The 23,656-nt window shown below is 36.6% G+C and overlaps 1 protein-coding gene across 1 annotated transcript in view; it reads right to left on the bottom strand.

The window, feature by feature from the left end:
* UBA6 (ubiquitin like modifier activating enzyme 6) overlaps positions 1-13,964 on the bottom strand; it is an 84,635-nt gene extending 70,671 nt beyond the window's left edge. Inside the window, exons 1-2 of the mRNA XM_021702236.1 lie at positions 13,853-13,964; positions 10,210-10,272 (exon numbers count right to left, since the gene is read on the bottom strand). Of these exons, the coding sequence (XP_021557911.1) occupies positions 10,210-10,272; positions 13,853-13,923 (134 nt within the window). The 5' untranslated portion in view covers positions 13,924-13,964. The remainder of the gene's footprint in view (positions 1-10,209; positions 10,273-13,852) is intronic.
* Between the last annotated feature and the right edge of the window lie 9,692 nt (positions 13,965-23,656).

The raw sequence follows: 23,656 nt of genomic DNA, 5'->3' as shown, positions 1-23,656 counted from the left end.
ATTAAAAAGGGTATTCAGGGAAAATTACAAGCAATTTTATGCCGCTAAGTTCAACCACTAAGATACAAACATATTCTCCAAAAGAGACAAACTCTCAAAGCTCACTCAGAGAGAAAGGCAGTTGACGCTTAAACAATGTTGGGGTTAGGGGTACCAACCCTCCACACAGTAAAAAATCTGTGCATAACTTCTGACTCACAAAAACTTAACTAGTAATAGCCTAGTGTTGATTGGAAGCTTTACCAGTAACAAAAACAGTCAACATATTTTTGAATGTTCTGTGTATTATATACCATATTCCTACAATGAAGTAAGCTACAGAAAATGTTATTAAGAAAATCATAAGGAAAATACATTTATAGTACTGTACTTATTTACTGATACAGTAAATTATCATCTGCTTATAAGATGAATCATCTGTCAGTATCTATATCATTGTTGTCTTACATGATACAAAACACTGTAGATGTTATATGTATTATTAACATTAGACATTAAAGTAAAAAGATAAAGTGAAAAAGAATCCATATTTATTTATAAGTTTAACAATCCATGTATTAAAAACAAAGCAGCAGCAATAGGATTGCTTTTGGTAGCCTAGCATAACTGATTCAATTGCTTCATGGTAGCCTAGCTTATATACTAATGAGAAAATCTTTACAAAATTTTTATGGCATGTATTACTGTAGTCATACATCTAGACGGTATTGGAAACATTGTTACATTTTCTAAAAAACCCACTTACTTGTATTGAGAAGCTGATAAGCAGTTTCTCCAATGATGAGAGAGAGGGGGTCATACTGTAGAGTAATGCAATTCTTTGAAGGCAAAGATATGAAACAGTAAGATAACACATTAATTTTGTATTACATATTCACCTTATGCCTATGTAAGGATAGGCTAGCCACTTCTGAGTTTTGTACATGATATTCTACACAATGAATACTTAGATGATGATGATGATGACAAAAATGCCTCATTCAGTTCTTTCTGTACAGTTAATAGTTTTTCATATAAAGACACATACAACAGATCAGTTTATTAACTGTACAGCATGGTGATCATTTACTATTCATTAAGTAGAAGCAGATCATAAGGGTCTTCATTCTCATTACCTTCATACTGAATAAGAGGAGGAGTAGGAGGGGTGGTCTTGCTGCCTCAGGGTAGCAGAGGTAGAAGAAGTGGAGGAGGGAAAAGGGTAGGCAAGAGATACAAGCACATTCAGTATAACTTTATGGAAATACATCATGATTTGTCTGTTTTTTACTTTTTAATTTCTCTAAATTTGTTTTTATATGGTACCAATCCTTCTCCCACAATTTGCTTTAGTTTCAGTGCCCGTATCACAGATTGAGTCCATGTCATACAAGAAGTCAAAAGCAGTCTTAAATAACCAGAACTCTTCTGCCACATTGTCAAATGTCAATCGGTTTTCTGGCAGTGCTTCTTCATCTTCTTCCACATCACCTGGCACTGTTTTGGAAGTAATTTCCATCAAGTCATTTTCTGTTAATTCCTCTGGTATGGTGTCTATTAGCTCTTGAATTTCTCCAAAATCCGTATCTTGAAACCTATCACCTGCCCCCCCCCCTTTTTTTTTTTTACCATATCTACAATCTCTTTCCTAATTTCCTTGATTCGCTCTGTCATAAATCCCGTGAAGTCATGTACAACATCTACACACAGCTTTCTCCAGTAGGAATTTACTGTTCTGGGCCTGAATGCTTTCCTGGCATTTTCTATAATAATGGTATCTTCAATGCTGTGATCCTTCCCCAGATGTTCTCTCTATTGGGTTTCTAGCCCATGGCATTAACAATCCTTTCAATAGAGTACCATGTGTAATGAGCCTTAAAGGTCTTATGACCCCTCCCCCCCACCCCGATCTAGAGGTTGAATTAGAGATGTTGTATTTGGGGGCAAGTAAACCACTTTGATGCCTTTCGTATTGAACTCATAGGGTTCTGGGTGGCCAACAGCATTGTCCAGTATCAAAAGACAGTCCCTTACTGGCAAGGTACTTCCTAACTTCAGGGACAAAACATCGATGGAACCAATTCAGGATAAAGAGTTTTACGTCCAGGCCTTCTTGTACAACCAAAAGACTAGTGGCTGGTGTTTACCTTTTTGCTTTAAGGCTCAAGGGTGGAGAGGGGGGTCAGCAGCTTTATAGGTAAGGGCAGTGCTAATCATAAACCCAACTGCATCTGCATAAAATAGCTGAGTTAGCCTATCCCTTCCTGCCTTAAATCCTGGTGCTTGTTTCTCTTCCTTACTAATAAATGTTCTTTGTGGCATTATTTTTTTTTCCAGAATAGGACACTTTCATCTGCGTTTAGGTAGATATTCTTTCTCCACAATGATTTTCTGAAAGGCTTTCTGGAACTCAACTGCTGCCTCTTGTTCAGCAAGTACTTCTCCTGTTACCTTGACATTTTTTAAGCCAAGTCTCTTTCTAAATTATCAAACCATCCTTTGCTGGCATTAAATTCTCCAGCTTTAGATCCTTCACCTTCTTTTTGCTTTAAGTTGTCTTATGATTTTGCTTTTTCTCAAATCATATTAAAGTGTATAAGCATGTTTTTCTTAGAGCAACTCTCATATCCACATAAAAGCTGCATTTTCAATACAAGATAAAAAGGTATTTTGCAAAAAGTACAAGGTTTTTGTGCCTGCTGGTGGACCTGCAGCTTCAGCTTCACTAACTCTTTCCCTTCCCTCCTCCCTTTCTTTCTTTCTCTTTCCTTTTTAACAATGGTCCTTATGTTGCATTTATTTATCTTGAAATGGCAGGCAACCACAGCTGCAGACCTCAATCTATGGTACATATCAGGTAGTTCAACTTTTTCTTGTAATGTCATGACTTTTCTCTACTTCTAGGGAGTGCTTCCAGCATCATTAGTGACACTCTGTATGGGACCCATAGGGTTATTCAAGGTTTACAGTATTCCACTAAACACAATGAAAAATATGTGAGAACTGTGAGATTACTTTTTACTGATACACAATTTACTGAAGAGAGAAACTGTGCACACTAAGATGATTAGCATCACATGGTGTTTTAAGGGGATCCTCGCCAACACTTGAGCTTACCACAATAGCAATAGGAGGTGGCTACAAAATTATTACACTAATACAGTATGCACTACAGTTAATTTTATGTAGTCATAATTTTTTAAGTTTTTATTTTAATTCCCATTAGTTAACATACAGTGTTATATTAGTTATGCAGTTATGATTTAATACTGCATTTTTATGTTGGTTTACCTTTCTCTTGACTACAAATGGCACCATGTATATTCTCTGTTTGTGTGTATAAGTTTTGATAAATTTTTTAAATAATAGGTTTGTGTGTATTTTATGGTAGTAAATCATAATACAGACTAGTCTCTACATATATTTTATACATTAATGACATACCTTTTTGTTAATTTTTAAGTATTTCTAGCCTGTGTGGTTTAAATTTTTTCAAACTGTTGTAAATTTTCAAAAAAATTTCCAATATATTGATTGAAAAACATCCACAAGGACCTGAGCAGTTTAAACCTATGCTAAGGGTCAACTGTATATTACCTGAATGTTACCATGTCTATTAGATGTTATATTTGTAGTTAAAAACTTTCCCACAAAGAAAACTCCAAACTCCATTGTTATTTCTACCAAAAATTTAAAGAAGAAATAATACCAATTTTACACATACTTTCTAGAAATTTGAAGAAATACTCAGCTCATTCTATGAGATCAGCATTACCCTGATAACAAAACACAAAATCATTGAATTAAAAAATACTCCACAACAGTATCCCTCACATACACAGATGCAAAAATTTTTTTTCCATTTTTTAAGTTCAACTAATTAACATATAGAGTATTATCAGTTTCAGAGCTAGAGTTCAGTGATTCACCAGGCTTAGATAACCAGTTGCAAAGATTCTTAACAAAATTTTTATACATATATGTAAAAGTACATCATGACCAAATGGGTTTCATCCTAGAACTGGAATGCAAGGGTCATATCATAATCTAAAAGCCATCATTATAATTCACTACATTAAAAGACTAAAAGAAAATCCATATAATCACCTCAATGAATGAAGTAAAAGTATTTGACAAACTCGATACCCATTTCTGACTTAAAAAAAAACAACAAAATCCAAAACAAAACTAAGCAAACCAGTAACAAAAGGAAATTTCTTCAGCCTAATAAAGGGCATCTATGAAAAACCTACAGCTAACAACATACTCCACCATGGAAGAATGAATGTTTTCCAACGAACATCAAGAACAAAGTGAGGCTGTTCACCTTTACCACCTCCACTTAACACTGTCTTGGATGTTCCAACCATTGTGATAAGACAAAGAATTAAAAGGCATCTACAATGGAAAGGAGGAAGTAAAATTTATTTATTTTCAAACAAAATGTCTGTTAGAAATCCTATGGAGTTTATGAAAAAATTTACTAGAACCAGGGGGTAAGTTTAGCAGGCTTGCTGGATAAGAATAATTATTCAAAAATCAATTGAGCTTGAATTTAAGAATAATGAATAACTGGTAATTGAAATTTAAAAATGACCATTTACAATAGTATAAAAATGCAAATTACTTAGGGATAAATTTGATAAAAGCTGCGCAAGATCTCTGCACTGTTAATTATATAACACTACTAGGAGACACTAAAGAAATAAATTGACAGACATATAGTGTTTATTAATGGATCTTAAATTCAATACTGTCAAAATGTTGACATTCCCAAAATTGAACTACAGATTCAACACAAACGCAAACAAAATTCCAGTAGGATTCTTTTTAAAGAATCAACAAGCTGATTCTCAAATGTATGTGGAAGTTCAAAGGACACAGAAGACCCAAACCAACTCTGCTAAAGAAGATCAAAGTTGGAGGAATTACACTCCCAGATTCCAAGATTTATGACAGGGCTATAGTAAGCAAGGCAGTGTGTGATGTTGTTGTAAAGTGAAACACAGAGATTCCTGAAAAAGAAGATTCCAGAAATAAATCAACAGATATATACTCTATTGAATTCTGCCAAAGACAGAGACGCAGGGAATTCAAAGAGGATGGATAATCTTCAACTGCGGTGCTAAAACATTAGTGCTATATGGAAAAAAATAAAACTCTGACCTTCACCTCACATTATAAAAAAATTAACTTAGGGCGCCTGGGTGGCTCAGTTGGTTGGGCAGCTGCCTTCGGCTCAGGTCATGGTCCTGGAGTCCTGGGATCGAGTCCCGCATCGGGCTCCCTGCTCGGCAGGGAGTCTGCTTCTCTCTCTGACCCTCGCCCCTCTCATGCTCTATCTCATTCTCTCTCTCAAATAAATAAATAAAATCTTTAAAAAAAAAAAAAAAAAATAAAATAAAAAAATTAACTTAAAATGGATCATAGACTTAAGTTTAAGAGTTAATACTATGAAACTTCAAGAAGATAACATCAGAGAAAATCTTAAGTATCCTTGAGTTTTGCAAATATTTAAAAAGCAGGACCAAAAATACATCAATTGCGTCCGATCAGAATTTAAAATTTTGCTCTGCCAAAGACATTGTTATGAAAAGTAAAAGACAAGCCACAAACTAGTAGGAGAAAATATTTGCAACCATATATAACACAAAGGACATGATATATATAGTATATAAAAAACTCATTAAGATAGACAAGCTAATAAAAAAAAAGAGAAGCAAAAGATTTATAGATATTTCCCTAAAGATAGGTAGCAAATAGGCTCATGAAAAGATGCCCACGATCGTTAGTCATTATGGAAATACAAATTAAAACCACAATGTAATACTACTATACACATACTAGAATGCCTAAAATTAAAAAAGACCTGACCATTTCAGGTGGTGAGTAAACATGTGGGGGAACTCAAACTCTCATACACTACTGGTAGAAATGTAAAATGGTACAACCACTTTGGAAAACAGCTTGGCATTTCTTAAAAAGTTAAAAAAATACACTTACCATACATCCCAGACATTTACTTTGAGGTGTTTATCAAAGAGTGAATGAAAACATATGTTGACCCTAAAACTTGTATATAAATTCTCATAGCAGCCTTATTTGTAATAACGCAAACCTGGAAACAACCCAAATGCTTATCAACAGTTAAGGGAAGGAAAAATAAGAAAAACAGAGAGGGAGGCAAACCATAAGAGACTCTTAACTATAGGGAACAAACTGAGGATTGCTGGAGGGAAGATGGGTAGGGGGATGGGGTAACTGGGTGATGGACATGAAGGAGGGCACTTGAAATAATGAGCACTGGGTATTGTATGCAACTGATGAATCACTGAATTCTACCTCTGAAACTAATAATACGGTATATGTTAAATTGAATTTAAATAAAAAATTTTTAAAAAATGGTTAAATAAATTGTAGTACATCCATATGCTAGAATACAACTCAGCAATACAAAGGAACAAACTACTGATAAGACAATACAGATGAATTTCAAAATCATTATGCTTAGTGAAAGAAGCCAGACCCTCTCCCCCCAAAATATGTACATACTGTACAATTCCATTTATATAAAATTCTAGAAAATGCAAAGTACTCTACAGTGACAAAAAGCTGATCAGTGGTTGCCTGGGGAAATGGTAGATAGATGGAGAGAGAAGGGAGGAGGATTACAAAGGGGCACAAAGAAAATGTCCGGGTGTGATGGATATATTCATTATCTATATTACTATGGTGATTTCATTAATATATACATTATGTCAAAACACATCAAATTGTATACTTTAAATATGTACAGTTTATTATACACCAGTTACACCTCAATAACAGTGAAAAAAACATGTTTTTATGTTGGAAGACACTCCTTCATGGGTCGTTCACATTCCATGTTTCTCTAGATATGCCTAGCAGGCAAGGACCGGACTGTTCTTTACTGGGGCCTTTTCTTAGGGTCATGTTTGCAGCACATAAAATTGAGGGATGAGGTCAGTCTTTCTCCAAGACAAAGAGCAGGCTTGCTTACTGTTTGACATAAAATGGTGGGTCCCCCAAATGCAGTGTATTTTAGCTGTGATGTAAATGCATTACCTACAAAGAATCCATCTGGGCCCATGGCATTGCCCCTATGGGACTTGGGAGCAAGGGGAACCGCCACCATCCTTATAGGCATGCTAATTTCTGTATTGTAAGTAATGAAGTCCTTTGTCCCTGACTCTGAAGTTTAACATCTTCTGTCAGCATTCACTAAACAATAATAGGTTAGCTTTTAAGTTTTAAGTAGGGTGATATCAAATCCTAGACTCTGACAATGTATACATATAGTTCGACAAAGCTAAAGAACAGGATGTTAAAGGGTAAAGTAGTAAGGAGTGACATGGTGACTAAAAAGAAAGACATGGCCATAACTCACGGTAAACAGTAAATAGTAACTAGAAATTATTGAGCTCCTAGGCACTATTCTTCATGATTAATTTGCAATCTGTATACATTTTTCTCCTTAAATATTTGTTGAATGGATGAATGTATGAAAAAATAAATGAATAAAAGAAAAATTAGACTTAAGAGGTTAAGTAACTTAAGATCATACACTCTTAAATGATGAAGGATAATTCAAATTCAGATCTCATACCAAAGATTATCCTCTCAGCTACTGTTATGTTGTACAGAAAAGGACACTTAAATGCATACTATACAGTTTGGCTTCACAAATGTAAATGATAGGGAACCATATAAGTATTTTAAACAGAGAAGCCGGGGCTTTTTAAGTAAATTTGAAAAATATCACTTTGAATAAAGTATGGAAGGTGGATTAGAGATTCATTAGGTCTAAAGAGATCACATAAGAGACTATTATAGTAGTTCAACTGAGAGATGCTGAATGCAGGGAGAGAGAATCAGTTGGAATTAAGATTTGTTTAGAAAGAACTAAAAGGATTTTTAAAAAATTGAATTTGGAGGATAACAGGGAATAATCTAAGATGATACCAAGGTTTCTAGCTTAGGTTACTGAGTAGATTTGGTAGCATTTAATTAAGCTTGGGAATGGGGAAGAGGGAGGCAGGAAAAGGGATCCAATGGTGTTGAGTGCTATTAAGGCACAAAAGGGCAACCAAGGAAAAGACAATTAAGTGTAAAAGCATAAACTGTGTTTGGTAAGAAAGTAGTCTAGTATGGCCAGTGTAGTTAGAGGAAAAGGAAAGTTGGGGCTAAAACATGGTATTGGCAAAACTGGATTTCTGCATGTAAAAGATGAAATTGGACCTTTACCTTAAACCACATATAAAATCAACTCAAAATGGATTAAAGACCTAAATTTAATACCCCAAACTATAAAACTTATGAAGAAAACATAGGGGAAAAGTTTCTTAACATTGGTCTTGGCAAGAATTTCCTGGATATGATACCAAAAGCACAGGCAATAAAAGCAAAAGTAGACAAGTGGGACCACCTCAAACTCGCAGCAAAGGAGACAGTCAATGAAGTGAAAAGGCAAACTAAGAATGAGAGAGAATATTTGCAAACCATGTATCTGATAAGAGGTTAATATCCTAATTATATATGGAACTACAACTCAATAGCAAAACCCCCCCAAGGAATATGATTGAAAAATGAGCCAGGACTAGAACAGACATTTCTCCAAAGACACAAATGGCCAACAGGTATGAAAAGGTGCTCTACATCACTAATTGTCAAGGAAATGCAAAACCACAATGAAATATCACCTGACACCAGTTTGGATGGCCATTATAAAAAACAATATGCCAGAAAATAAAAAGGTAAGACTATGGAGAAAATGGAATCCTTGTGCACTGTTGGTAAGAATGTAAAATGGTCTAGCTGCTATGGAAAACAGTATGGAGGTTCCCCCAAAAATTAAAAATAGAACTACTTTATGATCCAGCAATACCTGATCATATATAAACTACTATATTCTATATTTTTCACTCAAGCAAACTGCAGCCCTACTTATGCAACATTGCAAATGGAAAATTTAATCTCTGGTTTACTGAAAATTATGATCATTAATCAGCCATTACAGGGTTGGAGGGATATAAAAAAGTTTCATAAGGATTGTAACTAAACAATGAATAAAATTAGCCAATGCTACTCCAAGAAGCTGCCATTTGTTATCCCAAGAATATGATCAAAAGGACGTTAAGAACATCATAATTATAGATTAAGAGTCCAAACTTAAGGTGATTTCTAAAGTATATTTATAATCAGGAAACCATATGGTAAAAATTTTCACAAAGCAAAATTAAGTTTAATCTTTTATCTCTTTTTCCAAGTGTACAGCACAAAACAGTAATTGAAATCAACCTATTAGGTTGATTCAGCTCATCCTAAAATGCTCAAGATTGACTCTGCATCCCACACAAAATATAAAGAAGAATTCAAAATAAATAGCCCATTATTCCAAATTCTATCTATATAAAATCTATTTTTCATAATTATAGAAAGAGGAAATCTAAAAACTTTAAAACTGAGATTATACTATCCATACAAACAACTTGAAGTATTAAAAAAATGTCTTAGAAGTGATAGCAACATAGGGGCACCTGGCTGGTTCAGTTGGAAGAACATGCGACTCTTGAGCTTGGGGTCCTGAGTTCAAGTCCCATGTTGGATGTAGAGGTTACTTAAACAAATAAATCAATAACTTAAAAAAAAAAAAAGGTGCTAGCAATACATATATTTTTAATTTCTCTTTAATTCTAATAAAAATATTTTAATTTCATGAAAAGATACAGTAAAAAAGAAACTCACTAAATTCCATTCAAATCATCTTCAACCACATAATACTTCCTTGCTGTCTTCATAGTGCAAACATGCAATGTTGTTAATGAGATTACGCTGAAATAAATATATTCTCTAGATGTTACCGTATAACTGAGGCGAAATGGACTGTTTTTCATGAGAGTCCTGCACTATCAAGAACATAAACATGTACTCCTGTCCAAAAACAAGAGGAATATTTTATAGTGGGTAACAAAATCATTCTTAGCCATATCACCTAAACCTAAAGCAACTGAGATTTAAATATTACTCAAGCTTTCAGATTACAGAAAAAAAAAAAAAAATCAGAGAAAACCCCAATTTTAATCTCAGAGGAACTCTTAGGATGTATTTACAAAACTCTGCATAGGCCTAATGGTATTTTCAAATACAGTACTCCATTACTTCAGAACAATAAATGAGTAAAGTAAGTTTCAGTTTCCATAAGGTTCTCACCTGTATAATGCATCATCAATCTCCACAGATTCTGCTGATACAATGGGCAAATTTGTATTTGTACTGGAAAAAAAACCAACAACACAACTTATAAGGGCAAGTATGGTTATTCATATTCTATAGTCTAATATGCAGTATGGTATTCAATATTCACATTCTATAATCTAATATTCAATTATACATGGCAGTTACTAAAGGGGATTTTACAAACCAGATATATATTTTATTTTCCACCCCTTTATTTCCATTTTAAAAATAGGTCAAAATTAAATTCACTGACTGCCTACTCTGTGTGTATTGTAAGATTACAGCCTACAGTTTTATTCTTAGGTGTTATCAGATGTTGTTTTACGTATATTCTGATGGATCTGTATTTTAGCAATTTTGTTGGAGTGCCCCATACAACTTCTCTAATATACATACTCTCTCTAATCTAATACACATGGAATTTACCATATACTGATGATATCTAAACTTATTTTTCTGTTTGATCTCTCTTCTGACATCCAAATTTTCCACATCTGCTAGAACAACCTCTCTTTTCTGATGTTTAATTGGTTTCATGAACATAACAAGCCCCAAACAGAATTTAATTCTCTCCGCTTACTCTATTCTTTCCCAGTCTTTACCAACTCACTGGCACCACCATTTACTCACTTGCTCAGGCCCAGAATCTAGCGATCTTCTTAGCTCGTTTCCTCATTTTCTCCATCTGTGTGCTAGTACAGCCTCAGGTCAAACCATTATCATATTTCATCTGAACTATTTCAAAGCCCTCCTAACTAGTCTCTCTGGTGCTACTATTGCCCTCCCCCTTCAGTTTATTTTCTATTTTACAGCCTAAATTTTTTAGAATGCAGTCAGATATTCTTCACCTTAGAACTATCCTTCAGTAAATATCCTTTACTCTTTGAATAAAATTTAAACACCTGGGGCGCCTGGGTGGCTCAGTTGGTTAAGCATCTGCCTTTTTGGCTCAGGTCATGATCTCAGGGTCCTGGGATAGGGCCTAGAGAGCAGGCTGACAGGAGCGGGCTCCCAGCTCAGCAGGGAGTCTGCTTCTACCTCTCCCTTTGCCCCTCCCCCCCGCTCCCTCTCTCTCTCTTAAATAAATAAAATCTTTTAAAAAAAATTAAACACTTTACCATGCTCAAAAGGGCTTAGGTGTTCTATCTCCCAACTACCTCTTCAATCACAACTCCCACTACTTTCCCTCTTACCATCTTCATCCACACTGGCCTACTTGCTGTTCCTCAAAAAGCCAAGCATGCTATCACTTCAGTTTTTACACTTGCTATTCCCTCTGCTTGGAAATGTTCCTCCTTTAGATCTCTGAATAGCTGACTCTTATCATTTAAGTCTCAATTAAAATATTGCCTCACCATATTACATAGACCACTCTAGATCAGCCTTTCAATGAAATGTGTCTTCTCGTTAGGTCACTCCCTAACTCATTAACTGCTGTATTTTCTTCAAAGTACTTATCACTAATTGTTTATTGTTTGCCTTCCCCAAGAGAATATATGATCTGCTAAGAATTCCAAATACCCCTTAATAATTTAAGAGCAAACACTGTGTCATACATTGCTTTAAGTGCTTTAGATGTACTTACTCTGTTAACCCTTACAACTTAATGAGACAGGCACTATTACCAACTCCACTGAACAGAGGAAAAAAAACAGGCTCACAGAAGTTAATTTAAATAACCTGCCCAAGGTTCTAGAGTAGGTAAATGGTAGAGCCAGAATCTGAACCTAAACAGTCTAGCTCTTGACCACCATGCTCTACTGCCTACTGCCTCTCATTGTAGGCATAAAGAAAGCACTCAAGTATCTGTTGGATGAATTTTAAAAATTAAAAAAAAGGGGGTGGGGCGCGCCAGGCTGGTTCAGTTGGTAGATCGTGCGACTCTTTATCTCAGGGTTATGAATTTGAGCCCCATGATGGGTGTAGAGATTACTTAAGGAAATTTAAAAAAATTTTTAAAAAGCAGCATACTAGCATGATAAAATATAGTGATGTATCATTTACCATAGCTCAATTTTTTCACAGCATGGCATACAAAAATGAAATGAAAATGAAAATAGGATAAATACTGGGAAACAGAAATGGTTCCCAGGCAGAGGTGGGGCACTTTGGCCTGAGACACAGTGACAGCTAAGATCAATATCATATTGGCAAAAGTATAATCCATTCCATGTACTGGGAAGCTCTAATTGTCAATTATAGGATTCTAAAAATAATGTGAAAGCACGAAATTTAGGTCTTGGAATTCAGTTTTCTAAGCCTGGTATTGATATATAAGCCAAAAGATCTGTAAATAGAGTTAATCAAAATATTATCAGCTTCTAGCTAAGTGATACATGGCCAACTACTAGAAATATTTCTGATTATATATAATTATGAGAGCAAACCAGGAGACAGCTGTAGTTTAGGAGATCACCTGTCTAATAAAAATACACATATACACAATATGCCCAGTTTTGGCACAGTAATGAAATATGAAAATAAGCAAAATTTCCTATTAAACAGTTTTCTTATCCTTAGTATACTTTCACTAGCTGTCTTGCTTGCATGGAGGACAATAGTGGGCAAAGCTCTTAAGTAAATATGAGAACAGCTACGTTCTAAACAGCCTTGTCTCTTAATGATATGACCGGCACTTATTTTTCAGAAAATCCTGCCTTACTGGAATGTTTCAAAAGTCATTTTTGTAGTAAGATGTATATGGCAATCAAAAATTCTTTAAACAAGGGGAGGTTTTGTTTGTATTACATAATATCCCCCAGTAAATGTGTCGGCAGGCAATATCATGGTAGTGAAAACATCCCTTCAGTCTGAACTAGCGAAAAAGCTACGGGTTTATGGACAGTCTCAGACTAGCTCAAAAGCATATATCCATCACTTCTATCTTTGGAATACTGTACTCTGGTGGTGGGGAGTATGTAACTAACCGCTTTATTAATTATGAGATGACTGAAAAGGAACCACACGAACATTCCCCCCCCTGATTTTCAGGCGTGCAAAAGACGTGAAAAACCTTAACACCAACTGGGAAATAAGAATGAATAACTCGTGGGTTTTTTCCTGGATTTTTTTTTTTTTAAACTGTAGTCAACAGAGGCCTCAGGGTGTCCTGACTGACTCTGATTCATCATTACCAAGTTCCCTCTGGTAACAGTTTTCAGAGGAGGATCTCGGTGCAGGATCCCGCACAGTGGCGCTCTTAGCTTTCATTTTACGGAAAGAAGGAGGGAAGGTGTTTGGCAACCGGGCTGGAAAGCTCACACCAAGAGACCCGGGCCAGAACACTCGACGGAGCCCGCTCCACTACGCTCCACCCCGCGCCCCTTCCCCCCAGACACGTCCAGTGACTGAGAAGATGGCAGACCCCAAATGGAACTGAGAAAGCGCAAAAGGACCGAAAAGTGGCCTTTCTCCTCAGCGAAGCTGGGAGCCGCAGAGGTCCGAGCCCACCGCGCCACACCCACCCCGCGCGCTCCCCTCGCCTCCCAGGGCTGGTTCTGCCCGGCTCCGCGGCCTCGCGCGCGCTCCCTATCCGCCCGAGCGGCAGCAGCAGAAGCCGGCGCCCGGCTCCCGCCCGCCACCCCTCGCTCCTTCGCGCTCACAGTCGTTCCCTCACCTGCCGGCCCCCCAGGAAGAGCAGGACGCCTCTTCCCCCTGAGGTGTGGCCACCGGCTCGGATGCCTCCATCCCTCCAAGAGACGTCGCCACTGCAGGCTACCGGTAGGCAGGGAAGGGGGCGGGACCGCGAGGTCAAGGGGCGGGTGGTGACATCACCGGAGGGGGCGGGGCCGGGGAGCATGCGGCCGGCCTCAGCTTTCCCGTCAAGCCCAGGGCGTCCTGGTTTCCGGTTTGGGTGTGGCTACGCCGGACCGGGATAGGCCTCGCCGCAGGTGTGTGCCGAAAGCGGCCCGGCTGCGACCGAGGTTCGGGGGGATGTTAATGGACCGAAACACTGAAGTTTCGCGGTGCCTCTGGCTCTGTGGCCAAGCACAGAGGTTCCAGTGGCCAGCGAAGTGATGGGGTTGCGTAGCTGTAAGAGGAAGCCCCTTCATTTAATAAATAAAAAATCGAAAGTTTTGTAGTAGGTAGTTCCAGATTTTCAGGATTTCCGGGATTCCATTTTAAAACGTTACACGTTTAACAAATAATTTTGGGCGTCTACTACAGGCCGGGCACTGTCACAGATTTAATAGAGTTGTGATTTTTAGAGCTATGAATGACATTGTCATCCCGTTGGCTCCCACTATATAGGTGAGGGAAAAGAACTTCCAGACAGCCGAAGTGACTCCTCAAGATGTTAAAAATAGAGCTACCCTATGACCGGGCAATTGCACTACTAGGTATTTACCCCAGAGATACAGATGTAGTGAAAAGAAGGGGCACATGCACCCCAATGTTCATAGCAATGTCTACAATAGCCAAACTGTGGAAGGAGCCCTGATGTCCTTCCAAAGATGAATGGATAAAGAAGATGTTCATGTATACACTGGGATATGACTCAGCCATCAGAAAGGACGAATACCCACCATTTGCATCGACATGGATGGAACTGGAGGGAATTATGCTAGGTGAAATAAGCAGAGAAAGACAATTATCATAGGGTTTCACTCATATGTGGAACATAAGGTATAGTGCAGAGGACAAAAGGGGAAGGGAGGGAAAACTGATGGGGGGGAAATCAGAGAGGGAAGCAAACCATATGAGACTTCTGACTCCAGGAAACAAACTGAGGGTTAGGGAAAGGGAGGTGGGTGGGGGATGGGGTAACTGGGTGATGGGCATTAAGGAGGGCACTGGATGTGATGAGGATGTTATTCGCGACTAATGAATCGTTGAACATTATACCAAAAACTAGTGATGTGCTATATGTTGGCTAATTGAATTTAAATTAAAAAAAAAAGAAAGCATATAATAGAGAAGGATTACTTTATGTTTATAAGGGCAAACATATTTGAAAAAAATAATGAAATAAGACAGACCAAGTCACTGTCAGATTCAGTACTAGAACACCTGTCTAAGGACTTCTCACCTAATTTTTTTTTTTTTTAAAGATTTTATTTATTTTTTGACAGAGAGAGAGACAGCAAGAGAGGGAACACAAGCAGGGGGAGTGGGAGAGGGAGAAGCAGGCTTCCCGCTGAGCAAGGAGCCCGATGTGGGGCTCGATCCCAGGACTCTGGGATCATGACCCGAGCCGAAGGCAGACACCCAACGACTGAGCCACCCAGGTGCCCCTCACCTAATTTTTTCTATTGGTTCCCCTTTCCCCTTTCCTAGAAAAGAATTAGTAGTAGTCAACATTAGGATTTGTCTTTCATTCTAAACTGTACCTTTGAAGAAACGTCTATAGGATTTTAAAAATTAGCATATACTTGGCTTTATGTTATATCACCTTCTGTAATGTATGATATTTTTAAATTGGGATTTCTTCCTCTCTAGTGTGCAGAGAAGGTCCAGGCAAAACTGCATTATCCTTTGTGCTTCTTCATTCTCATTTCAAAATTGAACATTTCCAAATACCTGGAAATTTCATGTTGCTCGCCTTTGGCATTATTCAGGCTTCTTAATCTAGTTCTGTACATTTTCTACATAATTGTTGAAAGGAACTTAGTCTATGTCCCATTCTTTCAAGATTCTACTGTAGTACTAAGCTAGTACTATGTTTGTGGCAAATTGATATACAACAATAGAAAATGGATAGCTTGAATTTCATCCACAACCCACATTTCTTTACATTTTAATATCCCTGAAATTGAAATGTATTTTTTCCTTTTTCATCAATACAGAAGATAGTGGTACTCTCAAATTTGAGGTCATCTTAGTGTGAATATAGTGTGAATTATTTTAAAAGTATAACAGATACCCCAATTTAATATTTTAATGTATTATTACATTTGCAAAATAGAAGAAAATTGGAATATCACTAGACTTTTGACAGTGAAACTTTTTGCTGAAAGAAAGTGGAACAACATATTAGGATACTTAAGGGGAAAATGTGGGCTAAAGATTTTATATCCAGCAAAAGCAACTCTCATGTACAGAGTATATAAATTATTATCAACACCTGATATAGTATCAATATTTGACGAGACTATTGTTGTCATAAAAACTTCCTGAAAAATTACTAGAGAATGAGCATCAGACAACCAAACTGACTAGAGGATCTAAGGATTGGCTCAGGTTCTTTACAGGAAATCATAATCTGTTACGTGCATTAGCTTTTGTGTTCCTTCTAGTTTATTCTTTCTTTTATAATGTTAAAACAATAGTACTGACTATATTTGTTATGCTGTACTTTTCATCTTTGTGAGTTTTTAATTTTTTAATTTTTTAATTTTTAATTTTTTATTTTAAAAAAATTTTTTTTTTATTCTTATGTTAATCCCCATACATCACATCATTAGTTTTAGATGAAGTGTTCCGTGATTCATTGTTTGTGCATAACATCCAGTGCTCCATGCAGAACGTGCCCTCCTCAGTACCCACCACCAGGCTAACCCATCCTCCCACCCCCCTCCCCTCTAGAACCCTGTTTGTTTTTCAGAGTCCATCGTCTCTCATGGTTCGTCTACCCCTCCGATTTCCCCCGCTTCATTCTTCCCCTCCCGCTACCTTCTTCTTCTTCTTCTTTTTTGTGAGTTTTTTATTTTATAACTGGACATTTGTACCTCTTAATTCCCTTCACCTATTTTACCCATCCCACCCACTTTCTGGTTTATTCTTTTTTTTTTTTTTAAAGATTATTTATTTTAGAGAGACAGAGCACGCAAGCGGGGGCAGGGGCAGAAGGAGAGGGACTGAGGGAATCCTCAAGCAGACCCCATGCTGAGCACGGAACCCATTGCGGGGCTCAATCCCAGGAACCTGAGATCGTGACCTGAGCCAAAATCAAGAGTCCACTACTCAACTGACTGAGCCACTCAGGCACTCCCTAATTTATTTGTTATTACTAATTCTTCTGCGATCTATCACCTCATTTGTGAGTTTTTCCCCACCCTTACTGAGGTAATTGACAAACTTTTAAGATATTTTAAGTGTGCAGTGTGATGATTTGATAAAAATACACATTGTAAAAGGATTCCTGCCATTCAGTTGAGTTTTTCTAATTCTGAATCATGTTGTTCTTTCCTACTTTGTATCTTTTTTATTAAGCTAGTTTAAAAATAGTAACAAGTTTTGATCTATTTTTGTGGCACATCTTTCAGGTATGTTTTCATCATCTATAATGATGATGTTATACTCCTTATTCTCTTTTTTTAATAATAATTTTGTATAGTATTTGAACTTGTCCTTGAGGAAGGTTTATAGATTTAGTAGTGAGAAGTTGAGAGAGCTCTCCTCTGATGGATCTTTGTCAGTTTCTGCATCTGTATTTCTCTGAGATCTATTTCTATTGAATGTGAAAGCGCTATTCTGGTAGTGGTTGTATTTTGTCAAATAGCCAGTTATGGGATTGTTATCTGCAGTAGACTTGGGAAGACTTTGTGGAGCTAGCTCTGGGAACTACATCTATTGGGGTAAGCAGTTGTTTGTAGAGGAACCAGCTGTTAGTAAAGATAGAAAGCACAGCCTAGAAAGTAGAACACATCTAACATATTTAGTAATAAATAATGAGACGTTCAGGGGAGCCACTAATAATGGGGAAAGAGGTAGTTGAGAGTATAGCAAGATACATCCTATCAGGTGGGTGGAGCATAATAATTAAAAATATATAAACGCAGGCAGCATTAAAAATTTTGGTACACAGCCTGGCATATAATTTGCAGCTGGGATGTCTGAAATCAGATAGCATGTCCTTCCCTAGTTAAAGCTGATTTAAGAACAGACTTCAGTCCGAAGCATGATCAGAAGAGGCATTAGAATGGCAAGTATGAGGCAGGACCTCATTCTAGCAAGTATAACTTTCTGGAGAGATCATCAAGATGGCAAACTTGGCAAGAAAGTAAGATTTTATCCTTTTACTAGGACTAGTGTATAAATTTGGGAAGTGGAAATGATCTTAGAAATAACATAGGGGTGGGGGGCCTGGACGGCTTAGTCGGTTAAGCATCTCACTCTTGATCTCAGCTCAGGTCTTGATCTCGGGGTCACGAGTTCAAGCCCTGTGTTGGGTTCCACACTGGGCATGGAGCCTACTTAAAAAAAAAAAAAGAAAGAAAGAAAGAATGCAGGGGTTTAGTTCCTTCCTATCAGAAGATTCATGTTTTCTGGGGCCTGAAGTTTTTACAATTTTGAGAGCTCTCTGTAATACATAATTGGGTATAAAAGAAAAAAATTTGTTAGAATGAGAAAGGAAATCACAAATTACAAAAAGCTGACAAATATCATAAACATCAATCTACAAAATAATGAAATAATTTTAATTATTAATTCCTTGCCATAATCTAAAATACTTTTTTCCCTAAGCTATTTTGGATGCATACTCCCTGATTATGTTTTTATATAATAATGTTTTATAATACAAATTTTTATATATTGATAGTTTAAAAAGTTTTCTTTCAATTTCACAGTTCTTTGTTAGTAATGACCTCTGATACACTGAGATGCATAAAACAGACATACTTGATGTATTTAGTACTGCATATAGTTTTGTGTCCTACAAACACAGAAATTCAGATACATTGTACATTTGAAGTCAAAAAGGAAAAAATGTAGGGGAATTTATATTTGTATATGCTGCATTGTTGAGTATATTTCTGAGCAGAGAATTTCCATTTTGACTAGGACTTGGTAAGGACGAAATCTTTTCCTTATAATTTTACATGTGAAGTAATTGGTTTTTTATTGTTGCATAATTAATTACCACAAACGTAGCAACTTAAAGCAACACATATTTCTTATCTCACAGCTTCTGTGGCTACACAGTCCTGGAGTGACACTGGGTCCTCTGCTCAGGGTCTCATCAGGTTGTAATCAAGATGTTGGCCAGGCTGTGCTCTTCTCTGGAGGATTGACTGAGGAGGAATCCACTTCCAAGTTTATTCAGGTTTTTTGGCAGAATTCCTGCATTTGTATGACTGAGGGCCCAGTCTTCGTGGGAGGCTACCCGTAAGTCCTGGAGGCTGCCCACAATTCTCTGCCATGAAATCCTCTCTACAAAGATAGTTCACAGCATGGCTGTTTGCTTTTTCAAGAGCAGCAGGAATATTTGGTTCCAGTCAGCTAAGATGGAGTCTTACATAACATAACATAATCATGGGAATGACATCCCATCACCTTTGCCTTATTGTAACCTAACGGAGGGAGTCACACCCCATGAGCATCACCGTAAGTAAAGCATGGTTGGAAGCAAATCACAGGTTCCATCTGCCCTCAGAGTGGATTCTACAAAGTTGTGATTTATTGGGAAATACTTTAGGGTGTAAAGTATTTCCTGAGGACTGCAAAAATTTTCCATAGACCAGCTTCTGTACATTTTATACCCTGTTTTCCCTCCATGACCCACATAGTTCTGGTGCCATATGTCCAGACACATTTACATCATGATATGACTTCTGACCTTACACTTTCCTGTCACTGTGACAGATAAATCAGTATGATGGTTACCAATATTTCATCTAGTACTATGCCTAGAGCTTACTGTGATAGTTAGCAGTGACTTAACTGTACGTGAAAGTGACCAAGAACCACATCATATCCCTCTAGATTCAATGTTAATATATTCCTATTTTAGCTCACCCTTGGCTGGATCCTAAAGATATTCATGGCCATCCCAATACCGCCTCATCCGAGGGGAGGAGTGCAACAGAGGGGAATGAAGAGGGGAAAAGATAGTCTTGACCCATTGCAATTATAGTATCTTATTTTTGTGAATTTTATAAAAATATATGACATTGTGAAGACATCTTTCCCAGGGCCTCAGGCAGAAACTGAATAAGTAAGGAACTTGAAGTTAAGTTTTATTAGCTTCATGGAAAATATGCTTCAGATTGCCACATATTTAATTACTAAGTTATTTGACAATTATTCTCTGGATCTGAAGTGAGGGCCAGAATTTTAAAAACATGAAAATTTCTTACCTAATGGAATGAATGATAAAAACAGACAAACAAAAAACAGGGACCAAGAGTTCCCAAGAAAGTAAATAATTGGGCAGAAACCACGCTCTGCATCTACTGAAGATTGCAACCACTGGAGTTTAAAATGTTTGGATTTAGATTGTGGAAAATAATAAAATCTGTTCTTTCCCCTTAGGACTACAATTACTATGCAATTACTATGCTCTGATAACGGTAGTTAGTCGGTATGCTTTGTATTAAATTGTGTGCTATTTAAACTTTGTGGTATACATAGTTTCAATTTTATTTTGGTAGTGGAAGTTACTGCTGCTTTCAGACCTCCAAAACATTCTCCTTCTGCTCTTAGGAGAAAGAAAGAGACAGGACTGAGAGAAAAAGAGAGGGAGCGGAGGGAGAGGGGGAGAGAGAGAAAAACAGAGAGATAGGGAGAAGAGGGAGAGAGAGAGAGGGAGAGAATGAAGTACATTCTTTATTTTTGTTATCTGGTAGCTAAATGTTCAGGGAAATGAGCCCTGCCTTCCTAAAATGAAACATACCCTTAAATTGTTTGAGGTAATTCCCCTCTCCTTTGCTAGTGATTGGTTTAGAATTGGCTATGTGTTCCAATTCTAGCCGATTTAAAAGGAAGTGCTGAAAGTTCTGGGGCAGAGGGAGCCATGCTTTACTTTTGAGACTTAAAATGGCAACTAACTTCTAATCGTGAAAGGAAAGCCTAGCGGAAGCAGAGAAAATGATTCAAAGCTCTGAATTAACCAATTCTGCAAGCTCACCTATGGACATCCTGTAACATGAGATGAAACATGTCACTTCTAGTCTGATGTTTCTTACTACAGCAGAAAGCATTCTAACAGAAATAGTGACATGTAAAATCATGCAAACACACACATATAACATTTATTTTTTTCTCATTATGAAAGCAATGTTCATTCTGGAAATTTGGAATTATAGGAATTCACAAGAAAGAAGATTGAAAAAGCCACTTAGAGATAACGATATCAATACTTTTTACATATATTCTTCTATTGTTCCTATACACGCATTTTATATATTATATAACTTTAAAAATTAGGCTTATAGTTTTAAACTTGATTTTTAAAACTTAATAACCCTAACAATTAAATTGAAGATTTAAATAAATTAATTTTAATTAGAGATTAAACTCGACCTTATTCTTTTATTTAGTTTCCTATGGACACAATTTATAGTAATTAGAAAAGCTCAAAGAATTGACTCAACATTTGAAACTAGGCTAAAGGTAAAATAGATGAAATTCTAAACATATTTTAAGGGCCCATAAATATTATCTTTATGACTACAAAGTAAATTCTGAGACCAGGTCACTTTAAGGAAATTCCTAACTCATTTATACTGATATATGCTCCTTGGAAAGTAATGTTTGTGATACCAATTCCTCTTCCAGTATTTTTTTTTCCTTCTTAGCTGTTATAGCTCTGTTTCTTAGGCTGAAATTGAATTAGTGCAATCTTTGTTCAATTCATTGTCATTCGTTTATGTCATTTGTTTACTAAATTGAATTGCAAGAGGAAACCCAAATTATAGCCAGTTTTATATGCTAAATAAAGGAGACAGCCAGGATAGAATCTTTATTATCTATATATTGGATTCACTCTACAGAGTATATCCATTTTTTTTTTTACAAGGAATCTTCATCTTTTATTATGATTGGAAATAGAGTAAATGACTGTAATATCAAATATTGAATATTCTCTGATAAATGGCATATCTTTAATTTAAAGCCACATTTACCTTTTGAGCTATAAATTTTATTTTTTAATTTTTATTTTATTTATTTATTTTTTAAAGATTTTATTTATTTATTTGACAGAGAGAGACACAGTGAGAGAGGGAACACAAGCAGGGGGAGTGGGAGAGGGAGAAGCAGGCCCCCCGTAGAGCAGGGAGCCAGATGCAGGGCTTGATCCCAGGGCCCTGAGATCATGACCTGAGCTGAAGGCAGACTCTTAATGACTGAGCCACCCAGGCGCCCCTTGAGCTATAAATTTTAATTTATATATCTATATTATAATTTATGGACCACAATATTTATATAATATACTTATTTCTGAGAAGTTTTTCAGAACATATTGAGCCTTAAGAAAATTTCCAAGTCTGAAATGGTGAGTAACCAAATTGAAACAATCCAGTTCAATATTAACATTATTATGCATGCATATAAACAAATGAATACATTCATTTTTTTAAAAGATTTTTATTTATTTACTTGAGAGAGAGCGAGAGTGAGAGAGAGCACAGAGGAAGAGGGAGAAGCAGACTCCCCACTGAGCAGGGAGCCTGATGCAGGGATGCGGGGCTATCCCAAGACTCTGAGATCATGACCTGAGCCAAAGGCAGATGCTTAACTGAGGCTGACTGAACCACCCAGGTGCCCCCCCCAAAGATTTTTATTTATTTAAAATGAATACGTCCTGATACAATTTTATTGTAATAAACTTTCTTATACAAAATCAATGAGGGGCTCAACCTTTTTTGTGACATGAACTCCTTTGGCAGTCTGGTTTGGCCTATAAACCCCTTTCAGGATAATGTTTTTAAATGTATAAAATAACACAAATAGAAATAAAAGAAAAGCAGTTGCATTGAAATACAGTTTTGTGCATGGACCATAGGTTATAAACCCCTGCACCAAATTTTGAATAGCCCTTTAGTTAATGTATCAAAAAATGCCTGAGAACATATCTAAATAAAAGTTTCTTGAACATCTAAGAGCCATGCTGACATATGTGTTCATTAAACACATATCCAATAAAGCCTTTAAATTATATCTTATATATGTGTGTTGTCTTGCCTTTAAATCTGGAAGTAAGAATTGTTACCATCTTAGGAATAAGTGTATGATAAAGATTAAAGAAGATTGGTTTTGTTGTGCCTTATCGATAGTATTGTGTCATCTGGTAGAACTATTAAATCTTGGTATCAATATACATGCCTTAAAAGTTAACTTTGAGCATTTTAGCACATTACAAATTTTGAGCCTTGCCCAATTCAGCTGTAGAGTAGGCACATGGATTGATTAATTAAACATATGGGCTTAGTAAAAAAGAAAATATGAATGAAAGAGTAAAAGGAAGGAGCTGAATGGTGACAAACAGGATCAGTGGAAATAGAATTGGAAAATAATGTAGGATGTGGAAACACACACACACACACATATACACTGAAGAGTATGTGTGAGAAGAGAAAAATAAGGAAAGTCTACCATTAGTCTAATTAGTAATTTACTTTCCACAGATCCACATGCTCTGGAAAATTTGAAATTACATTTCATCTTTGAGTGGCACTACATATCTCATATGAATATAATAGTATTTTACCTATTTTTTTAAGAAAAAATTAAATGATGGATGAATTTCTTTAAAGTC

The sequence above is a fragment of the Neomonachus schauinslandi genome, chromosome 2 (assembly GCF_002201575.2).
Source record: "Neomonachus schauinslandi chromosome 2, ASM220157v2, whole genome shotgun sequence".
NCBI classification, from domain to species: Eukaryota; Metazoa; Chordata; class Mammalia; order Carnivora; family Phocidae; genus Neomonachus; species Neomonachus schauinslandi.
The sequence above is the reverse complement of the archived record's forward strand: the minus strand, read 5'-3'. Positions and strand labels throughout refer to the sequence as shown.